Below are 18,921 nucleotides of genomic sequence, written 5' to 3'. Positions count from 1 at the left end.
TTTATTTTAAGAAAAAGTTTGTTATACCACCAACAGGTTGTCATGGATAAGAGGATGTCCAAAAAAGAAAGAAAAAAAGACATCAATGTAAAAGAGGTGTGGTGGTGCAAGCCTTTAATCCCAGCACTTGGAAGGCAGAGGTAGGAGAATCACTGTAAGTTCAAGGCCAGTCTGAGACTACATAGTGAATTCCAGGTCAGCCAGGGGCTAGAGTAAAAACCTACCTTGAAAAACAAAACAAAACATCAACAACAACAAAAGGCCAGAGGAATACAGAGGAAAAAAAAAGTGGAGGAAGGGGGGGAATAAAAGACAGCAGTGGGAAAATGTTATGTGAAATTTTAAATTTTAATGAATTTTTAAAAAATTTTATTTAAAAATAAAGCTGGGCATGGTAATACATGCTTTTAATCAGCACTCATTTGTAAGGCAGAGGTAGAAGGATTGCTGTGAGTTTGAGGTCATCCTGAGACTACATAGAGAATTTCAGGTCAGCCTGGGTTAAATTGAGACCCTACCTTAAATAAATAAACAAACAAAACAAAAAAAGGCAATAAAAATCTAGCTGGGCATGTAGTACATGCCTTTAATCCCAGCACTTGGAAGGAAGAGGCAGAAAGACCCCTCCCTGTGAGTTTGAAGCCAGCTTGGAAGTGTGTTCCAGGTCAGCCTGGAGTAGAATAAAACCTTACCTCAAAAATTCCAATAAATAAATAAATCTGGGGGCTGGAGAGATGGCTTAGTGGTTAAGTGCTTGCCTGTGAAGTCTAAGGACCCCGGTTCAAGGCTGGATTCCCCAGGACCCACGTAAGCCAGATGCACAAGGGGGCGCACACATCTGGAGTACGTTTGCTGTGGCTGGAGGCCCTGGCGCGCCCATTCTCTCTCTCTCTTCCACACTGTCATTCTCAAATAAATAATTTTTTAAAATAAATAAATCTATTACAGTTCTCCTGTATGTACATGTATTAGTGTTAATAAAATGCCTCAGAATTTCAGGGGTAATTGAATATTGTAAATGCTAACCAACAGATTGAATCTTTATAATTCATGTAGCTCCACCCATATGTGTATCCATTCATCAATTCTTGGATGAATTTTTTTTTTAATTTTTATTAACATTTTCCATGATTATAAAAAAAAAGCCCGGCTGGAGAGATGGCTTAGCGGTTAAGTGCTTGCCTGTGAAGCCTAAGGACCCCGGTTGGAGGCTCGGTTCCACGTTAGCCAGATGCACAAGGGGGGGGCACGTGTCTGGAGTTCCTTTGCAGAGGCTGGAAGCCCTGGCGCGCCCATTCTCTCTCTCTCCCTCTACCTGTCTTTCTCTCTCTGTGTCTGTCGCTCTCAAATAAATAAATAAAAATTTAAAACAACAAAAAAAAAACCAAAACAAACAAACAAAAAAATCCCATGGTAAATCCCTCCCTCCTCCCCCCCCCTTGACACTTTTCCCTTTGAAATTCCATTCGTTGGATGAATTTTTAATAGAAACATGAACTTTTTATTTCGGGACCAAAATGTTAGTTAAGCTTTACTTCAACAAAACTAAATTTGTCATGGTGTGGTGGCTTTAAAATTGCACTACATAGGAGGCTGGGGGACATGGCTCAGCAATTAAAGGTGCTCGCTTGCAAAGCCTGCAGACCTAGGGCTCCCAGCACTCACCTGAAACCAGGCGCTCGTGTCTGAAGGTCTTTTGCAGTGGTAAGAGGATCTGGTGCGCGGGTGCGCGCGCGCGCACACACACACACACACACACACACACACACACACACACAACGTATTACTTAGGAAATAAGTACAGAGGGATGGGGGACAATGGAAGACAGTTGGAGTGATTTTTTTTGGTTATTGGTTGGTTTTGTGGAAGTGTCATTTTAGCCTAGGCAAGCCTCAAACTCAGTGATTCTCTTACCTCAGCCTCCTGCAAGATGGGACTAAAGGCATACATCATAATGGACAACCAAGTTTTGAGTTATTTTAATAAAGTCTTTATTTTTTAATATTTAGTTATTTATTTTAGAAAAAGGCAGATAGAGAGAACGAGAAAATGGGCATACCAGGGCCTCTAGCCACCACAAACAAACTCCAGACACATGCACCACCTTGTGCATTTGGCTTACATGGGTACTGGGAGATCAAACCTGGGTCCTTAGGCTTCACAGGCAAGTGCCTTAACCGCTAAACCATCTCTCTAGCCATTATTTCAATTTTATTTTATTTTGGTTTTTAGAGGAAGGGTCTCACTCTAGTCCAGGCTTACCTGGAATTCACTGTGTAGTTTCAGGGTGGTCTTGAACTCAGTGATCCTTCTACCTTTGCCTCTCAAATGTGGGGATTATGGGTGTGCACCACCTCACCTGGCATTCTTTGTTTTCCTCCCTGCCTTTCAATTAAAGGCGTGTACCTCTACACCTGGCTCCATTATTTCAATTCACATCTGTAATCCCAGAAAGCTGGAGGGTGAGGCACTATTATGGTCACTATCCTTGGCTACATAGTGAATTGCAGCCTGGCTAGAGTGAGCCTGTCTCAAGAAAATAAATAAATAAATAAAAATAAAACAATAACGCTGGTAACTTTTGGAAGCTCCACAATCCCACATTATGCCCTAACAGAGAGCAGTGCTTTGCTATATCCTCAGCTTCCTTAATAAGTTTTCTTCCCAGTCACACAAGTAATGATGGTAGGTGTATGCAGTTATTACGTTGCTATTAAGACGGATGCTGGTATACGTTTTTTACAAATTACTCAAGAAGAAAACTGTTAACAACGGAGGAGCACAAATGCATTGCTACTGCAGATACAGGTGTTGAGTTTGTTACTGAGAGTTTCGTTTTTCAACAGATTATGTGTTCCACCACAGGCCTGGGATCAAGGTCGGGTGAGGGACGTGAGAGTGGGGACTGGACCTGAACTGAGTATTTACCCGGCTTGACTTTATGAAATGTCATCAAAGCTTAGCACTGCGGCCTTTAAAAATCAATGACCAAACATTAAGTGTGGACGGCAGTAGCCAGAAGGGAGAGTACTGGACAATGCGGATGCTTTCATCGTTACCGAACCGACCCCAGTGGGCGCTTCTTCCCGGGGATGGACATGGTACCGCTCACGTCCTTCTCAACTCACTACGACGCTACAAGATGGAGCAAATGGTGAGGAGCAGCGGAGGGACCGCTTCGCCGGCCGCCGGGCACGGGTTGTGGGTCCGCGGGAACACTTACCCACGCGAGGCTGCCCGCAGCCCAAGGGAGGGAGACAGACGCGAGCGTGGCCCGAGGCAACGGGGCGCGAACATGGGCCAAGCACCGACAAGGGCGCTCCATCTCCCCCGGCCGGGAGAACAGAATCCGCTACCAGGAGCAGCCTAACCTTGTTCTTTCTCTCTCTTTTAATTTCTTCCCGCCCGATTTGCGGCGCACAACGCCCCTCCTCCAACCCAAAGGACGCCTGCGGGCCACAAAATTCCCATTCTCCGCCCCCTCCCAACACACGTGAACAAGAGCGACTTCAGGTCTCGCGAGAATGTCTCGTTTCCCCTCCCCCCCACCACAGAGTGCGCGAACGAGAGAGGAGGAGGGCGCTATTGGCGACGCTACTGCAGACGCCATTACCCTCTGTTTCTCCGCCGCACCGACGTCGACGTCTTGCCTGTCCCCACTTGTTTGCCGCCTCTAGGTATTGGAGCTCCTGGGGTTTCGGTGTTGTGGACTCGGGAAGTGGGCTGGTTTCTCCGAAAGGCTGCTTCGCCGCTTTCCAAGCCCGGCTTTCCTCAGGCCCGGGGCCTTAGAGCCCAAAGGGAGTCGCCGGCGGAAGGCGGGGGTTATCGGCTCTAGTCGCAGTAATTGACGCGGCCTCGGGCCAATCGCTTGGCCCTCGCACCACTGCCGAAGCTCAAGCAGCCAATGGGGCGCGACGAGGGGGTAGGAGGGCGCGCAGGCGGGCGGGAGGGGGCTTCCCTGTTTCTCTTGTCTAGCCGTGACCGATTCTCGGTGGCGGCACGGCCGTGAGGCAACGGCGGACCCTCGCGGTGAGCCGCGGAACGGGGTCGGGCGCGGAGCTCAAGGGCTGGGCCGGGTTTTCCGATGGAGGGAGGCGTTGAGGCTGGCCCGCTGCTCCCGGGGAGCGTTGCCCGGCCTCCCCTCCCCCACCCCCGCCATTTCCTTGAGTGTGTCTGCAGTCGGATGGGGTAGAGGCTGGAGAGCGGCGCCATGTGCCCTGGCTGACTGCTGGGGTGGGGTGGGGTGGGGTGGGGAACCAGCGCCCCGCGGAAGGAGGAGGGCTGGCGTACGGGAGCGGGCCTCGGCGCCACCGCTCTTTGTGTCCTGCACACTGGGCCTCCAGGCTCGGGTGCGGACGATGGGACGGCCGGGAGGGTGCTGGCGGCTTTGTCTCGGGCGGGCGGCGTGCCGCGGGGGAAGGAGTCGCGGCCCGCGTGGTAGGGGTGGGGGGGAGGGGGTCCTGCTCAGCTCCGCCTTGTCGCGCGTAGTCGCCATTACGCGGGCCGCCATTTCCTGTCGGCTCCGGGTTAGGAGAGGTGCGGCGTCGGCGGCGCCGGGTCTGGGGCCGGGAGGAGGCCTTGTGGGCTTCCGCGGCGTCGGTGCGGGAATGTCCGGGTGAGAGGGTCGCTGCCGTTGGCGACGGAGGAGCTACGCGTTGTCGACGGGGTTCGGGTGGACAGGGCTTGCTTGCTGTTAACTCGAGAAGCTCAGAATTGAACTGAGGGTAGGTACCTCGAGTACTCAAGGAGGGTGACAATACCAGCCCACGCCACGAAACGCGACGCGTAATGGTTGCCTTCATTTTCAGCCCTTGGCTGCCAGGCCACCCGTTAATGGGCCACAGGTAGCCTTTGTGTTGCGGTAAAGCTTTTGGGTCTCCCGTTAGAGGTGAAATTGAGTTTTAAAGTGAGGGTTTTTTAATTCCTCCGGTGATGTTCAAAGACGCCATCATTTTTGTTGAGTAGTGGTAGTTTGAGTATGGTCCTCAATCAGGATTTTTAGGTTTATCCTCCTGGCAGATGGCTTCGTTTATGTGGTTTATTGTTGGGTATGTGTTGTGAACGGGCTTGTTCCATTTCAGGTTTTTATGATAATGCAATAGAAACATTGCTGTAGAGGGATGCAATTGGATAGCTAAAAAATTACTGATCTTAAGTCTGTAGCACTGGCTATCCTGGAACTTTGTACTCTCAGATCAGCCTCAAACTCAAAGCCCTCTTCCTACCTCTGCCTCCTGAGTACTGGGATTTTAAAGACGTGCACACGGACTTAACTTTGCATCTTTTGATGGTGGGGCTTAGACTTAATTTGTTGGGACAAGGTCAAAAGAAAAGCAAAACTGTTGGTTCTTATAAGCTACTGCAGTCCTGTAGTGTCAGATCTTGATCCTGGCCAGAACAGTACATTTCACTCTGCAAGGATTTATAACTGATACTCAAAAAATCGAACCTCTTTAAATAAAATTTTAAAAAGTAAACAAAGTGCATAGCTTACTTTCCCATAAACCAAATGTACTAACCTCTTTATTTTTCAACAGATAACTGTCTTTAATATAAGAAAATGGAAACTGAACAACCAGAGGAAACCTTCCCCAACACTGAAACCAATGGTGAATTTGGTGAGACAATATTTTAATTATGGTAGTTGTATGTTTTCTATTTGTTAATTTCTATACAAAATGAGTTCGTGTTGTATGCTGTCAATATCTCTTAACTGATTTTAACTTCATTTGAGACAAATCACATTTTGATTTTATGAATAAGATATGACCTTCCTCTGAAAAGATAACTGAAGCAGCTAATAAATAAGAATTTTAATTCACTCTATTTTGTAATTTCTAACCTTTAAAAGGTATTTGCTAACAATTTGATTACTGTGTGTTACATTGGGAGTAATGACCAAGACACTGTCATTCTGAAACATGCATGGAGTTAGTAACAAATCTCTTCAACCTACAAGTTAAAACTGAATTTAACTTGTTTCTTGCAGACTTGGTTACTTTTAAATTTGAACTGTTGATTTCTAGGTAAACGCCCTGCAGAGGATATGGAAGAGGAACAAGCATTTAAAAGATCTAGAAACACAGATGAGATGGTTGAATTGCGCATTCTGCTTCAGAGCAAGGTATATAAACTTTCATTTAAAGGTTAAATGTGTGAAGTGCTTCATACTGAAGTAGAAATTAGATACTTAAATCCTCCTGTGGCTGTCTGGGAAATTTCCAGAGCTTTACACACTGATGAATTTATAAGTTGTTTTGTGTGACTCTTCCTCTTTGGTTTTTGAGACTAGGTCTTTATGTAGGCAAGGCTAGCTTTGGACTGCTAGACAACTGTACACCTCTCAATCAGGGATTATAGGTGTCTTGCCACGCCTAGCTTGTGTGGTTGGTTATATATAAACAAGTTGGTAGTGACATTTTGATAAAGCCCTTGTTATAGGGGATCAGTATAGGTTAAGCTAAGAGTGTAAGGGAAGTGACTCTTAAGGAATTAATGGAGTACAAATACCTGCTACATTGTGGATTCCCCAGGAAACTAGTGAATGATAATAGTTCACATGATTGCTTTATCCAAGTTGAAATACAAGTATATTTACTACTGATTTGTGTCGGGGAGGGGCGGCACTGTAAGAGTAATCAGTTACTATTTATAATTTTTGAGGTAGGGGCTCACTCTAGCCCAGGCTGACCTGGAACTAACTTTATAGTCCCAGGTTGGCCTCTACCTCTGCCACCTGAGTGATGAGATTAAAGGTGTGTGCCACTATGCGCTGCTAAAAATAATTTTATTTGAGAGAGCTAGAGAGCCAGGTTAGTCTGTAATTTTTTGGTTTTTTGAAGTAGGGCCTTGATCTAGCCCAGGTTGACCTGGAATTCACTATGTAGTCTCAGGGTGGCCTTGAACTCACAGCAATCCTCCTACCTTTGCCTCCTGAGTGCTGGGATTAAAGGTGTGCACTACCATGGCTGGCTGATTGTTTTTTTTTTTTAAATTATTTATTTATTTATTTGAGAGCGACAGACACAGAGAGGAAGACAGATAGAGGGAGAGAGAGAATGGGCGCGCCAGGGCTTCCAGCCTCTGCAAACAAACTCCAGACGCCTGCGCCCCCTTGTGCATCTGGCTAACGTGGGACTTGGGGAACCGAGCCTCGAACCGGGGTCCTTAGGCTTCACAGGAAAGCACTTAACCGCTAAGCCATCTCTCCAGCCCAATTTTTTTTTTTAAGAAACTATACTAGTTACATTTTTGGCATTCTGGACATTCCATAGATTCATCTTAAAGGTCTTTTTCTCTCATCCATCACTGATATTTTTCTTATTGCTAGTCCTGTGCAAACATTTTGTTAAATCGAAAATCATGGATAGACATGTTAATTTTAGGGAAAGGTAATACACACATATGTATGTATTATGGTCTTATTACAGAATGCTGGGGCAGTGATTGGAAAAGGAGGCAAGAATATTAAGGCGCTTCGTACAGACGTAAGTATTAAGCTACTAAACAAGCAGATTCAGTGTGTGTTTCTAGAATTTCAAAGGCTTGCATAATAGAAATCAATGTAGCTACGAGCCATCTATAATGATTGCAAAGATTTCAAGGTTTGCCATTCCTGTTTTAATAACAGATTGAGTCGGGTGGAAGATTCAACCTCTTCACTTCCTTAAAGATCCACCAAATTAATTCACCTTAAGATAAAACATAATTGTAAATGGTGACTGTAAAAACCCTTAATTGCACCATTCCTCCCCCACATATATAAATCAAGCATTGCTACTGAAAGCCATTGAAGGTTGCTGATTAAACCAACAACTTTCATGTCCTCTTTAAAAATTTCCATCTGTTCCACAGATTGCACATGGAGCACAAAGATTTTAATGTTGAGGCTGCATGGTTTAAACATGGATTAAAAGGAGTAGTTTAATAATCAGAACCACTTGTCAATTCCTATGATTTGTTTGAGTCTTCATAATTTACCAGTGGGTTGACTCTTGTGATTAGACACATTAAATGTTGGCAGCACCAGAAGTGAGTGTGTATTTCTGGAACTTGGCTACACTAAGATTTCTAAGTTGTTTATTTTGTTTATTTTTTTCTCATAATGTACACATTTAATGTTTTTTCTTGGTGATACTGAGGCAAATAACTGTTGAGTACTTAATATTTCATTTCTCTCGGTCACAGATCTTTGTATGTTCTTCTTGATTACTATAAGCTTTAAATTTTAAGTTTTGCAGACTTGCCTGTACAATCTTGGGAATGTGTTTTAAATCTCAGGAAAACCAAATTAATCATTTAGTTGGGGTTTTGGCATGGGAATTTTTGTTTTTGTCTTTAAACCTCTCTCCTCTTGATCCAGATGTTCTATATATTTATCTGGGTTATCAATTTCCCCAATTCCTCAAGATTTTCAGTAAACTTTTGAGTTTTATGACAGGTCTTGTGTCTACCCTCATGAGCCAGCCTGCTACTGAAACATTGCTTTTAAAAAACAAAACTAGAACCATCATTTAAGGTCCTTAAATGTTAAGCCACAGTCAGACATAGAGAAGTCCATTATTGTGTTAGTCTTCAGAACAACTTAAGCTTGTTTCATTAATTGAGAGTATGAGTATAGTTTGTATTAAATTAAAATTTATTGCTTTTCCCCCTTTTCCCTCTCCTTGTTTTTTTGGCCATATATCTCCGTTGCCCATGTACTGGATCGACTTACCCCTGCGTTGCCCACCATGACGTTGGCCCATCCGCCCCTGAACGCCCATGTGAAAACCCTGGTTGGCTATGCCCAAAAATGTGCTCGTTGCCAAACGGGTACAATACTTGACAACTTCCGATTGAATGCCCATGCCCAATGCCAACATCCACGAACGCCAATGACCAATGCAGTACAATGCCAGTGTTTCAGTCCCAGACAGCAGTGGCCCCGAGCGGTATGTCCCAACAGTTTATGCCTCACTGCCTGATTAGAAAGAGAGAAATGTATTTTATTACCTGCCTTTATATAATTAAATAGTATCCCCTTTAGACGGTGTATTGTTTTTCAAGTTTCTGTCTTATTTTCCCCATTAAGTCTTTTTGTCACTGAACTTTTACCGTGAGTTGCCCACCCAAACGATCCACTAATTTTATTTCGATGGAAGGAGCACAGCTTCAAGTGTTGCATATTTGCTGCATTGTAAATCAGATTGTTACCCAAATAGTCTTTTGCTCTGTCTTTGTGGCCCACCTTGCTTCCCAACATTGCCTGTTCATAATTTTTTCTGATGAAATGCTAACTGGTTCACTTTCCTTCACTTCTCATTCGTGTTGTCTTTGTTTTGTCTTGCATTTGTATTTGTTTTCTAGCAGAGCCCATTAGTAATCTAATTTCTAACTGGTATCCATAACCTTACTCCAGATACAGTGTTCACCACTTGCATATTCCCCCACTTGGCCTAAGAGAAGGTGTGCCAGTTTTACCAATGTAACAGCAAGGATATCCTTAGCTTGGTGGCGGGGAACATAAATATTCAACTCTGCTTCAGTTCTGGTCAATTTATTGCCCACTTAATCTGAGCCCTTCCAAAAGTCCATTCTCTGTTTCTCTTGAAGTCTCCTAATACTGTTATGTCTGTATTGGGCATAAAATAAAATGCATGTGTAAAATTCATAAATAGGCTACCCTAAATGGGGACTATTAAGCAATTGTTTTTACCTCTCTGTAAAAGTTTGTGTAACTACTGATGACAAACACAAATCTCATTTTTTCTTTTCCACCTTTTTTGTACTATCTGATATTTGTGGTGTTTGACAGCATATTGAGCATCAGTGCTGATATTGAAACAATTGGAGAAATTCTGAAGAAAATCATCCCTACCTTGGAAGAGGTAGGCTCCTTTTGTTTAAAAAAACCTGTTTGACATTATGAGGGTCAGTGCTTGAAAGTATTTTATTGGGGAGGGGAGAAAAGATTAATTAATGGTTTTATGCCTGCAACATTCTCTGTATAATGTACGGCATTAAGTTTTCAGGCTAGACAATACTGGAGCCGTAATTGATTAATTACTTATGTTTGTGTATCATCATGGGTTTAGTGTATATTTTAAAGTCATTAATTTAAAATGGATGTTTTCTTAATCTAGAAGGTAGTAGGTTACAAAGGACAATATAAATCTAACTCTGGGTCATTATGATGCTATAATCATTGAGTAGTTCATATTTTTTTATGTTGAGTTTTGCTGTTAGGTGAGCAGTTTTCTCAACATAGATACAAATAGGTTGTAGTAGCTTTACCAATATATGCGACAATAGCCTGATCACGCCAGACACTTAACCTATTACTCTTATTTTTCTACTTTCAGGGCCTGCAGTTGCCATCACCCACTGCAACCAGCCAGCTCCCGCTCGAATCTGATGCTGTGGAATGCTTAAATGTATGTCATAGTGCCATTGAACCCCACTGAAGTATGGAGCCTGGCCCGTAGGATCAATTTTACTTTTAACATAGTGCACTTTTCCCATCTCTATAGAAAAAGGCTTAAAAGCATGATACACAAATGGTCTTACAACTCACTGTTGACCCTGCTCCATGCTGCAGTGGGAATTAACTACATTTGCAAAGTGCTTTGCAGTCATTTTTATTATGGTGTTATTTGAATGTTAATAATTTTGTGGTAACAGCGACATGCTAAATGGCTGCAGTGTGGGTATGGTGTTGCAGGACCTGAAAATAAATAGTTCTTTAAGGTGGTGCAGATTGTCCTTTTTGGGCCTGGCTATTGAGGATAATAAGCACATAACTGGTAAAGTTATTGAGATATAAATTCAGGTTGCTCACTGCAACAGTACAGTATTGTTATGCTTACATAAGCTGATAAGTGTATATTGTAAATTACTTGATAGAAGGCTAAGATTTTTTTTTTATTTCACTCCTTCACAGTACCAACACTATAAAGGAAGTGACTTTGACTGTGAGTTGAGACTGTTAATTCATCAGAGTCTGGCAGGAGGAATTATTGGAGTTAAAGGTGCTAAAATCAAAGAACTTCGAGAGGTAAGGCATTTTGTTCTGTTGTGCTACTTAGTGGAAAATTTTTCAGAGACTTGGTTCAGTGCACTTTGTATTATTTCTTACAATGCATATGAATTTTTCCTTTTGTTAATATAGAACACTCAGACAACAATCAAACTTTTTCAAGAATGCTGCCCTCATTCCACCGACAGAGTTGTTCTTATTGGAGGAAAGCCTGACAGGGTTGTGGAGTGCATAAAGATCATCCTTGATCTTATATCTGAGGTATCTTCACAATACTTTTGTTTACAGTCAACTTTTCATGAAACAAACTGATTTTTTTCCCCACAGTAGTTACAGATTTTTACTTGGCCTTTTCCCTGTTCTATGTTGCAAGGCTTTGCATAGAGCCTTTGGTCCTTCTCACGAAGGTTCCTGTAGTGGTACTAGTTTCATTGTTCTGCATTGCATTATTCTCATATATGTCCAAGGTAATGCTCTCCTCAAACAGCATACATTTTAAAACCCTTTGTCATTTGCTCCTGTCCTCATTTCATTATCTTTTGGGAATAATTAATGCATTGCATAAATGGGTTGATAGGACCAAGGCTTTTGTCTTCAGTCTGTAAAGTTGTATTTTTGTTTTTAGTCTCCCATCAAAGGTCGTGCACAACCTTATGATCCTAACTTTTACGACGAAACCTACGATTATGGTGGTTTTACAATGATGTTTGATGACCGCCGTGGTCGTCCTGTGGGATTTCCCATGCGGGGAAGAGGTGGTTTTGACAGAATGCCTCCTGGTCGGGGTGGACGTCCCATGCCTCCCTCTAGAAGAGATTACGATGACATGAGCCCTCGTCGAGGACCTCCTCCTCCTCCTCCTGGCCGGGGTGGCCGGGGTGGTAGCAGAGCTCGGAATCTTCCTCTTCCACCACCACCACCACCCAGAGGAGGGTAAGTTTTAACAAAAGAGTCTCATTTAATAGCATATGAAGTAAATTTTGATGTGTGCAGAAATGAAGATAGATTATGTTATGCTTGCAGAGATCTAATGGCCTATGACAGAAGAGGGAGACCTGGAGACCGCTATGATGGCATGGTAAGAACTTTTCTTAAGTGTGTATGTAGGTGTTGTAAGGGATCTTCAAAGTCAGATAGTAAACAATTCGAAAGAGTGAGTAAAAGGCTTTTTGAAAAAAAATTAAATTTTTTATATAGTCAGGTATTGAATTCCTTACATAATCAATGCAAATCATTTGTTTGCTACTAGAGTACTAGAATTATGTTGAGATTTGTTCCCCCCCCCCAAGTGCCCAATTGCCCCCAATATATTTTAGTAATGTAAATCAGTTGAATGTAAAAATCGGTAGCTGTGACAGTTATAATACAGTTTGTTAATATTTCTGTAATACAGGTTGGTTTCAGTGCTGATGAAACTTGGGACTCTGCAATAGATACATGGAGCCCATCAGAATGGCAAATGGCTTATGAACCACAGGTTGGGTATTGCTGTGTTGATGTGCGTAGCAGTAACTTAGGAAGCTTAACTGTTCACAAATAATGTTATATTTCTCTAAGTGTAATAATGTCTTGTGCTTGTAGTGTTGTGCCTCTAAATCGCTTAAAAAAGGGAGGATGGGCAGACTGATTTCCTAAATGCTGGGATTTTTAGGAGTAGTAAAAGAACATAGTACTTAAAGACAGTAATTTTTATGTTTCCTTTTGTTTTTAGGGTGGCTCAGGATATGGTAAGTTTCACTTCTGTAAAATCAAGCATTACTTTATACTTTTTAAAAATGAACTTAACTGCTCATCATTTAAATCAGATTATTCCTATGCAGGGGGACGTGGCTCTTACGGTGATCTTGGTGGACCTATTATTACTACACAAGTAACTATTCCCAAAGATGTAAGTATTTTTAATCTGGAAACATTTTCATGATTTTGTTAAGTTTCCTGTAAACGCTAAAGATTTTCATCAAAGACTCCCTTTTTAGGATTAAGGACTTCAGTTATAGTTTTATGCTGCAAGTTGAGTTTTATCAAGTGAGCTTGATTCCACTTGTAAAACAGACAGCTCGCAGTTTTAGGTTATTAAAGGAAATGTTAATATGGGTGGTACACAGTGCATAATAATCCAAACTGACTAGTTTATGAGCTGTGTTCATTATGAATAGGTATAAAGTTAATGCTGTTAAATCTTTAATAATGAGGAAAAGGTGTTTTTTTTTCTGAAAAGTATCATAACACTTGTATTTGAAAATCTTTCCAGTTGGCTGGATCTATTATTGGCAAAGGTGGTCAGCGTATTAAGCAAATTCGCCATGAGTCTGGAGCTTCCATCAAAATTGATGAACCTTTAGAAGGATCCGAAGATCGGATCATTACTATTACAGGAACACAGGACCAGATACAGAATGCACAGTATTTGCTGCAGAACAGGTCAGTTGAAGCTTAGCTTTGTGTTAACATAATACATACTAAACCCCTTAAAAGCTTTTCTTTCCGATTGATTCTTCTTTTAGAAACCATGGTATTTCCATCACTTGGACCTAACTTCTAAACATTCTAATTAATAGCTTTGCCTTAATTTTTCTTTTTTCTTACTAAAAATGAAGACATTCAATACTAATCTTGCTGAAAGAAGCCTTAACCAAGCAAATTTCTCATTTCTGTGGTGAAAACTGCTGCCAAAACCACTTGATATAAATTATACAGAGCCTGTAGAAACTAGAAGATTCCTTGGATGTTGGCCTAGTTCTGTGTGGAAGACTAGTGATTTTGTTGTTTTTAGATAACTAAAATGACAACAAATCACAGTCTGCCATATGGCACAGGCCACCTCTACAGGACAAATGATTGGTGCTGTAAAATGCAGCATTTCACACCTTCCTGGCATTTCTCTCTCTTCTATCAATTAACAGCTTCCAGTTTCATTTTCTTAATTCTGCAGTACTAATGTCTGATTATTTTTCTTGGATTTTTACATTGCTTTAATTTGTAGTTGCTAATGGTTTTTGAAATTCTAATTGCAATGAACATGTTTATCATTTGTCATTGAAATTGTCTTGTGTTGATTAAGATGTCTCAAACAAAAATTCTAATTCGTACTTTTTTTCTTTTCTTTTATAGTGTGAAGCAGTATGCAGATGTTGAAGGATTCTAATGCAAGATATTTTTTCTTTTTTATAGTGTGAAGCAGTATTCTGGAAAGTTTTTCTAAGACTAGTGAAGAACTGAAGGAGTCCTGCATCTTTTTTTTTTTTTATCTGCTTCTGTTTAAAAAGCCAACATTCCTCTGCTTCATAGGTGTTCTGCATTTGAGGTGTAGTGAAATCTTTGCTGTTCACCAGATGTAATGTTTTAGTTCCTTACAAACAGGGTTGGGGGGAGGGCATGCAAAAAACTAACATTGAAATTTTGAAACAGCAGCAGAGTGAGTGAATTTTATTTTTTGTTCTTTGTTGGTGGTTTTAAAAAAATTCCCCCCATGTAATTATTGTGAACACCTTGCTTTGTGGTCACTGTAAACATTTGGGGGGGGGGACAGGGAGGAAAGTAATAGTCCACATGTCCCTGGCATTTGTTCAGAGCAGTGTGCAGAATGTAATGCTCTTTTGTAAGAAACGTTTTATGATTTTTAAAATAAATTTAGTGAATCTATTTTTGGTGGTCTTTTTTTTTTAAGACAATTTTCAAATGGAGGTTGAATATCCCAACCCCTCCCCCCACCTAAACACTTGAGTTTGGTTTTCAGCTCCTCTGTTGGACAAAAGTGCTCCTCTTGAATATAGGTTTATAAAGCTTGGGTGATTTCTAGATGCTTGGACAGAAATTCCGTCACACTTCTACTCATAATGAACTCTGAGGGTGTTTTTTGTTTTAAAATGTTTGCTCCCACTTTTCACATTTTGTAAATTGTGAAGAACCCAGGTGTGAGCAGCAGTACTACAGGATACTAGTTTATACCAGAAGTCTGATGGACAGCAAGTTTTATCAGAATAACATTTGGTTATGGAAGTGGCTGATGCTGAGTAAATTCTCATTATTTTTGTTAGGTAATTTCTTACTTATAGACTTAAACTGTCAACCTGCCTAGTGTTTATTAGTTAAAATTTGTAAAAAAATATATATATACTTGTTTTTCCATTGTATGCAAAATGAAAGAAAAATGTACCATTTCTCTGTTACGTGTTGAATTATGTAGGAAATGTTTGTGAAAATTCCAAAAAAATGGAAAAGTTACTGTGGATGTTTTGTGTAGTATCTTGGCATTTGTATTGATAGTTTAAAATCCACATCCAAATAAAACTTCCGTGATGCTAGAGTTGATGTGTGCCCAGTTTGAAAAGGGTTGAAACTGTAAAATCTGTTGAAGTTTACCTCTTATGAAAGAAATCCACTTAATCTTAAAACTGATTAGAGCATTTAACAAATGCAATCTGATAGAATAATAGATTCAGATAGTCAGACTCCTCACTTGTTAAAGGGTGGTGTTGTATTCTCAGGGTGGCCTCAAACTCTGGGTAATCGTCCTACCACTGCCTCCCTAGTCCTAGGATTAAAGGTATGCACCACCATGGCCAGCCTTGTTGCTGTTTTTAATATTTTGTTTATTAGTAAGAGGCAGGTGCGTCATGGCCTCTACCCACTGCAAATGAACTTGAGATGCATATGCCACCCTGTGCATCTGGCTTATGTGGATACTGGGGACTCAAACCTAGATTCATAGGTAAGCACCTTAACCATTAAGCCATCTCTTCAGCACCCCCTTCCCCTTTTTTTAAGAGCCTATTTCAGTTCTGTCCTTGTTCTGAGTTACTTTGTATGAATTTCTCAAGCTAAAGCAGCTCTGAAGCCCAGTGTAACTGCAGTGAGTAGCTTTGCATATGGTTGGTTCCTAAAGTTACTGGCTTTCCAACTTTGAAAAGACACGAATAATAATGCTGCTTTCTTAAGTGTGGGATGAGGTTCATATAATAAAATAGGCGGGTTTTCTGTAGTATGTATTTGGTAGTATATGTAAACAGGCCTCTCTTTGTCCATTTTTCAAGGTTGGGTTTTGCTCTAGCCCAAGCAGACCTTGAATGTAGCCTCAGGATGGGAACAAAGGCATGTGACTTAATTTGTGGAGGATCAGTTACAAAAACACCTGGAACTATCAAATGCTCCTTGAACTTTTTTGCAGAAGTGAAGTTAGGCTGCAGTGCCAGTAACACTATTGGAGGAGAGCATTCCTTGAGAAGGCATTAGCTTTCAAAACATTATGGACTCAATGAAATTTAACATACTATTAACTAAAGGTATCTTCATGTTTGCTTTTTAGTTTAACAGAGTTTGACATTGAATGTACAGTTTGTAGAAAGGGTAGGCTTTCTTGCCTAACTAGTCCTATTGATTCTCAATAGGACCAGGAACACATAGATTATGAAGTATTGAGGTTTGCTGGGACATAGCAAGTTGGAGGCCAACCTATTAAAAAAAGGGGGTTGGGTTACAGACAATGTGCTTCATGATGCAACAGTGTAATCACTGCACTCAGGAGGGTTGCCATCCTTGTCTCCATAGTTTAGGGAAGCCAAGGTTATGTAATGAAATCCTGCCTCCCCAAAAAAGCCAAAATTTATTTCTACTGAAACTATATGAGTACCAGCATTCTGCTTATGGAAGCTGTCAAGGTTTTTGTTGAAAGTGGCAAGATGCCAGTCATGGTGGTATATGCCTTTTAATTCCCTTACTCGGGAGTCCAAGGTAAGATCACTGAGTTTGAGGGCAGCCTGAGGCTACATAGTGATATCCAGGTCAGCCTGTGCTAGAGAGAGAGAAGCTTCTTCAAAACTGGCAAGAAATCCTAGTCCACCACATTCTGGAATGGAATGATGCCTGATCCCCCAGCATCTTGGCTTTGTGTGTGTGTGGCTTTGTGTGTGTGTGGCTTTGTGTGTGTGTGGCTTTGTGTGTGTGTGTGTGTGTGTGTGTGTGTGTGTGTACACACACACACACACACCATTTAGGATCCCAAATTGTGTGTTCAGCTACTTTTATAGATACAGAAAAGTAGACTATCAGAGCTTTGTGTACATGAATGGGCATGATTTGTCCAACCAAGCTTCAGCACTTCCATGCAGGGAGAGTAATTTGACAAGTATGAAGGCCTGGGATTTTGAGGCTGCCCAAGTTTGATTCCCTAGTACCCATGAAAGCAGCTGGGCATGGTCATGCATTTGTGTAATCCTAACTATAGAGTGAATGGAGATGAGAATCACTGGGATGTGCTGAAACCCCCCCTTTAAAAAGGCGGTAGAAACAGCAACTCTGGGTGGGTGTGATAAAAGGACACCCAACATTCTCTTGTGGTTTTCACATATGCATATACCACACAGTGTGCACATGTGGCAGAAAAGAAAAAGGTGGTAGGCCTGGAAGGTTGGTGGAGCCTAGTTAGAGGAAATGGGTCACTGAGGTGGAAGGGAGTATTACTTTTCTCTGCTGGAACAAAATGCCTGACCAAAGGAGGAAAATGAGGAAAGGTTTATTTTAGCTTCCAGTTGGAGCTTCTAGTTCATTGTGTGGTGTGACATGGGAGCAGCAGGCAGCAGCTGCTCTCACATGTCGAGCAGTCAGGAGGCAGTGGTGAATGCTAGTGCTCAGCTTTATCCCTTCTATCCACTCCAGGACCCCAATCCTTGGAATGGTGCAACCCACAGGTAAGGTGGGTTTTGCCACCTCAGTATAATCAAGATCAAGATCTGTCAGGCTTAGGAACATTGGAGAATGGGATAGAGAGACTCAGCTGGAGAATGAGAAGCACCATGAAGCTCTTATTATGTAGACATAAAGCCAAGGCTATTGCACTCATGAACTTGCAGCAGCTGTAGATATGCAAACAAGACATACATGATGCAGCCAGTCAACACTGTTATGGACCAGGGAGGGTAGGTCACTTCCCTCACTGTTGACCTAGCTCATTGACAGTTAATGTTTGCCACACAAAGGGGAGTCATTCATTGTCTTGTTGGATAACCACTGGTAAGTGATGAGAAGTAGTGGCTAGAACATGTTCTGTTCCCTCAATGTTAATGCCTTCAGATTGCACCTTATTAGAAAATATCAGCACTGGCTGGGGACATAGCTCATTGGTAGAGCATTGGCTTAGCATGCCGAGTCCTGGTTTCAGTTCTAACCATCACACATGCACACAAGAAAAAAAAGAAAGCTGGTCGTGGTGACACAGGTCTTTAATACCAGTGAGGATTGTGAGTTTGAGGCCAGCTTGAGACTACATAGTGCATTCCAGGTCAGCCTGGACTAGCATAAGACCTTATCTCAGGAGAAAAGGGGTGGGGGTGGGGGGGGCGTTGCTGGAGCGATGGTTTAGCAGTTAAGGTGTTTGCCTGCAAAGCCAAAGGATCCCAGTTTAATTCTCCAGGATCCACCTAAGCCAGATGCACAAGGTGGCACAGGCATCTTGGGTTCAATTGCAGTAGCTGAAGGTCCTGGCGTGCCCATTCACTCCCTTTCTCTCAAATAAATTTAAAATATATATATATATATATATATATATATATATATATATATATATATATATATATATATATACACACATACACGTGTGGAAAAGAATAATTAAAGCATTTAATTCCTGACTCAATTTGATTTTTTTTATTCTGCAAAGTAGGGTTTCTTCTAGCCCAGGCTGACCTCAATTCACATCGATCCTCCTACCTCTGCGCCCTGTGCTACCACAGCCTGTGCCTCATGTGTTTTGAATGCTTAGTACTCAGTTGGCAGTTTGAGAGGTGGAGCCTTGATGTAGGAGGTATGCTGCTGGGGCAGGCTTTGGGATGTTACAGCCCAGTTTCCCCCTTGTCAGAGCTAAGCTCTGTCAGCTCCAGTCTCTGATCTACCATAACATCCTACCATG

At 41.8% G+C, this 18,921-nt stretch overlaps 2 protein-coding genes across 7 annotated transcripts in view; one reads left to right on the top strand and one right to left on the bottom strand.

The window, feature by feature from the left end:
- Positions 1-3,433, bottom strand: part of Rmi1 (RecQ mediated genome instability 1) — a 43,646-nt gene extending 40,213 nt beyond the window's left edge. Inside the window, exon 1 of the mRNA XM_004671023.2 lies at positions 3,225-3,433. The gene's annotated coding sequence lies outside the window, so the exon portion shown is untranslated. The remainder of the gene's footprint in view (positions 1-3,224) is intronic.
- Positions 3,434-3,527: 94 nt separating this feature from the next.
- Hnrnpk (heterogeneous nuclear ribonucleoprotein K) lies at positions 3,528-15,324 on the top strand. 6 transcript variants are annotated; one of them, XM_045131027.1, is made up of 16 exons: positions 3,528-3,678; positions 5,539-5,619; positions 6,028-6,125; positions 7,432-7,488; positions 8,891-8,934; positions 9,798-9,870; positions 10,345-10,416; positions 10,923-11,036; positions 11,151-11,279; positions 11,644-11,951; positions 12,042-12,096; positions 12,412-12,495; positions 12,730-12,745; positions 12,824-12,906; positions 13,270-13,439; positions 14,190-15,324. In XM_045131027.1, the coding sequence occupies exons 2-16, from the start codon at positions 5,562-5,564 to the stop codon at positions 14,218-14,220; spliced, it is 1,392 nt and encodes a 463-aa protein (XP_044986962.1). In that variant the 5' UTR covers positions 3,528-3,678; positions 5,539-5,561; the 3' UTR covers positions 14,221-15,324. The 6 variants fall into 6 exon arrangements, with proteins under 6 accessions (XP_044986962.1, XP_044986959.1, XP_044986964.1 ...); XM_045131024.1 differs by having other exon boundaries at positions 14,130-15,324; XM_045131025.1 differs by lacking the exon at positions 3,528-3,678 and adding an exon at positions 3,952-4,030 and having other exon boundaries at positions 14,130-15,324.
- Positions 15,325-18,921: the final 3,597 nt, after the last annotated feature.

Source organism: Jaculus jaculus, chromosome 12 (assembly GCF_020740685.1).
Source record: "Jaculus jaculus isolate mJacJac1 chromosome 12, mJacJac1.mat.Y.cur, whole genome shotgun sequence".
Classification (NCBI taxonomy): Eukaryota; Metazoa; Chordata; class Mammalia; order Rodentia; family Dipodidae; genus Jaculus; species Jaculus jaculus.
The sequence above is the reverse complement of the archived record's forward strand: the minus strand, read 5'-3'. Positions and strand labels throughout refer to the sequence as shown.

Coding starts and splice junctions, on each gene's coding strand:
- Hnrnpk (XM_045131024.1), top strand. CDS start 5,562: ATGGAAACTGAACAACCAGAGGAAACCTTCCCCAACACTGAAACCAAT. Junction 7,489..8,890: donor TTAAGGCGCTTCGTACAGAC/GTAAGTATTAAG, acceptor TGACCAATGCAG/TACAATGCCAGTGTTTCAGT. Junction 12,907..13,269: donor AAGTAACTATTCCCAAAGAT/GTAAGTATTTTT, acceptor AAATCTTTCCAG/TTGGCTGGATCTATTATTGG.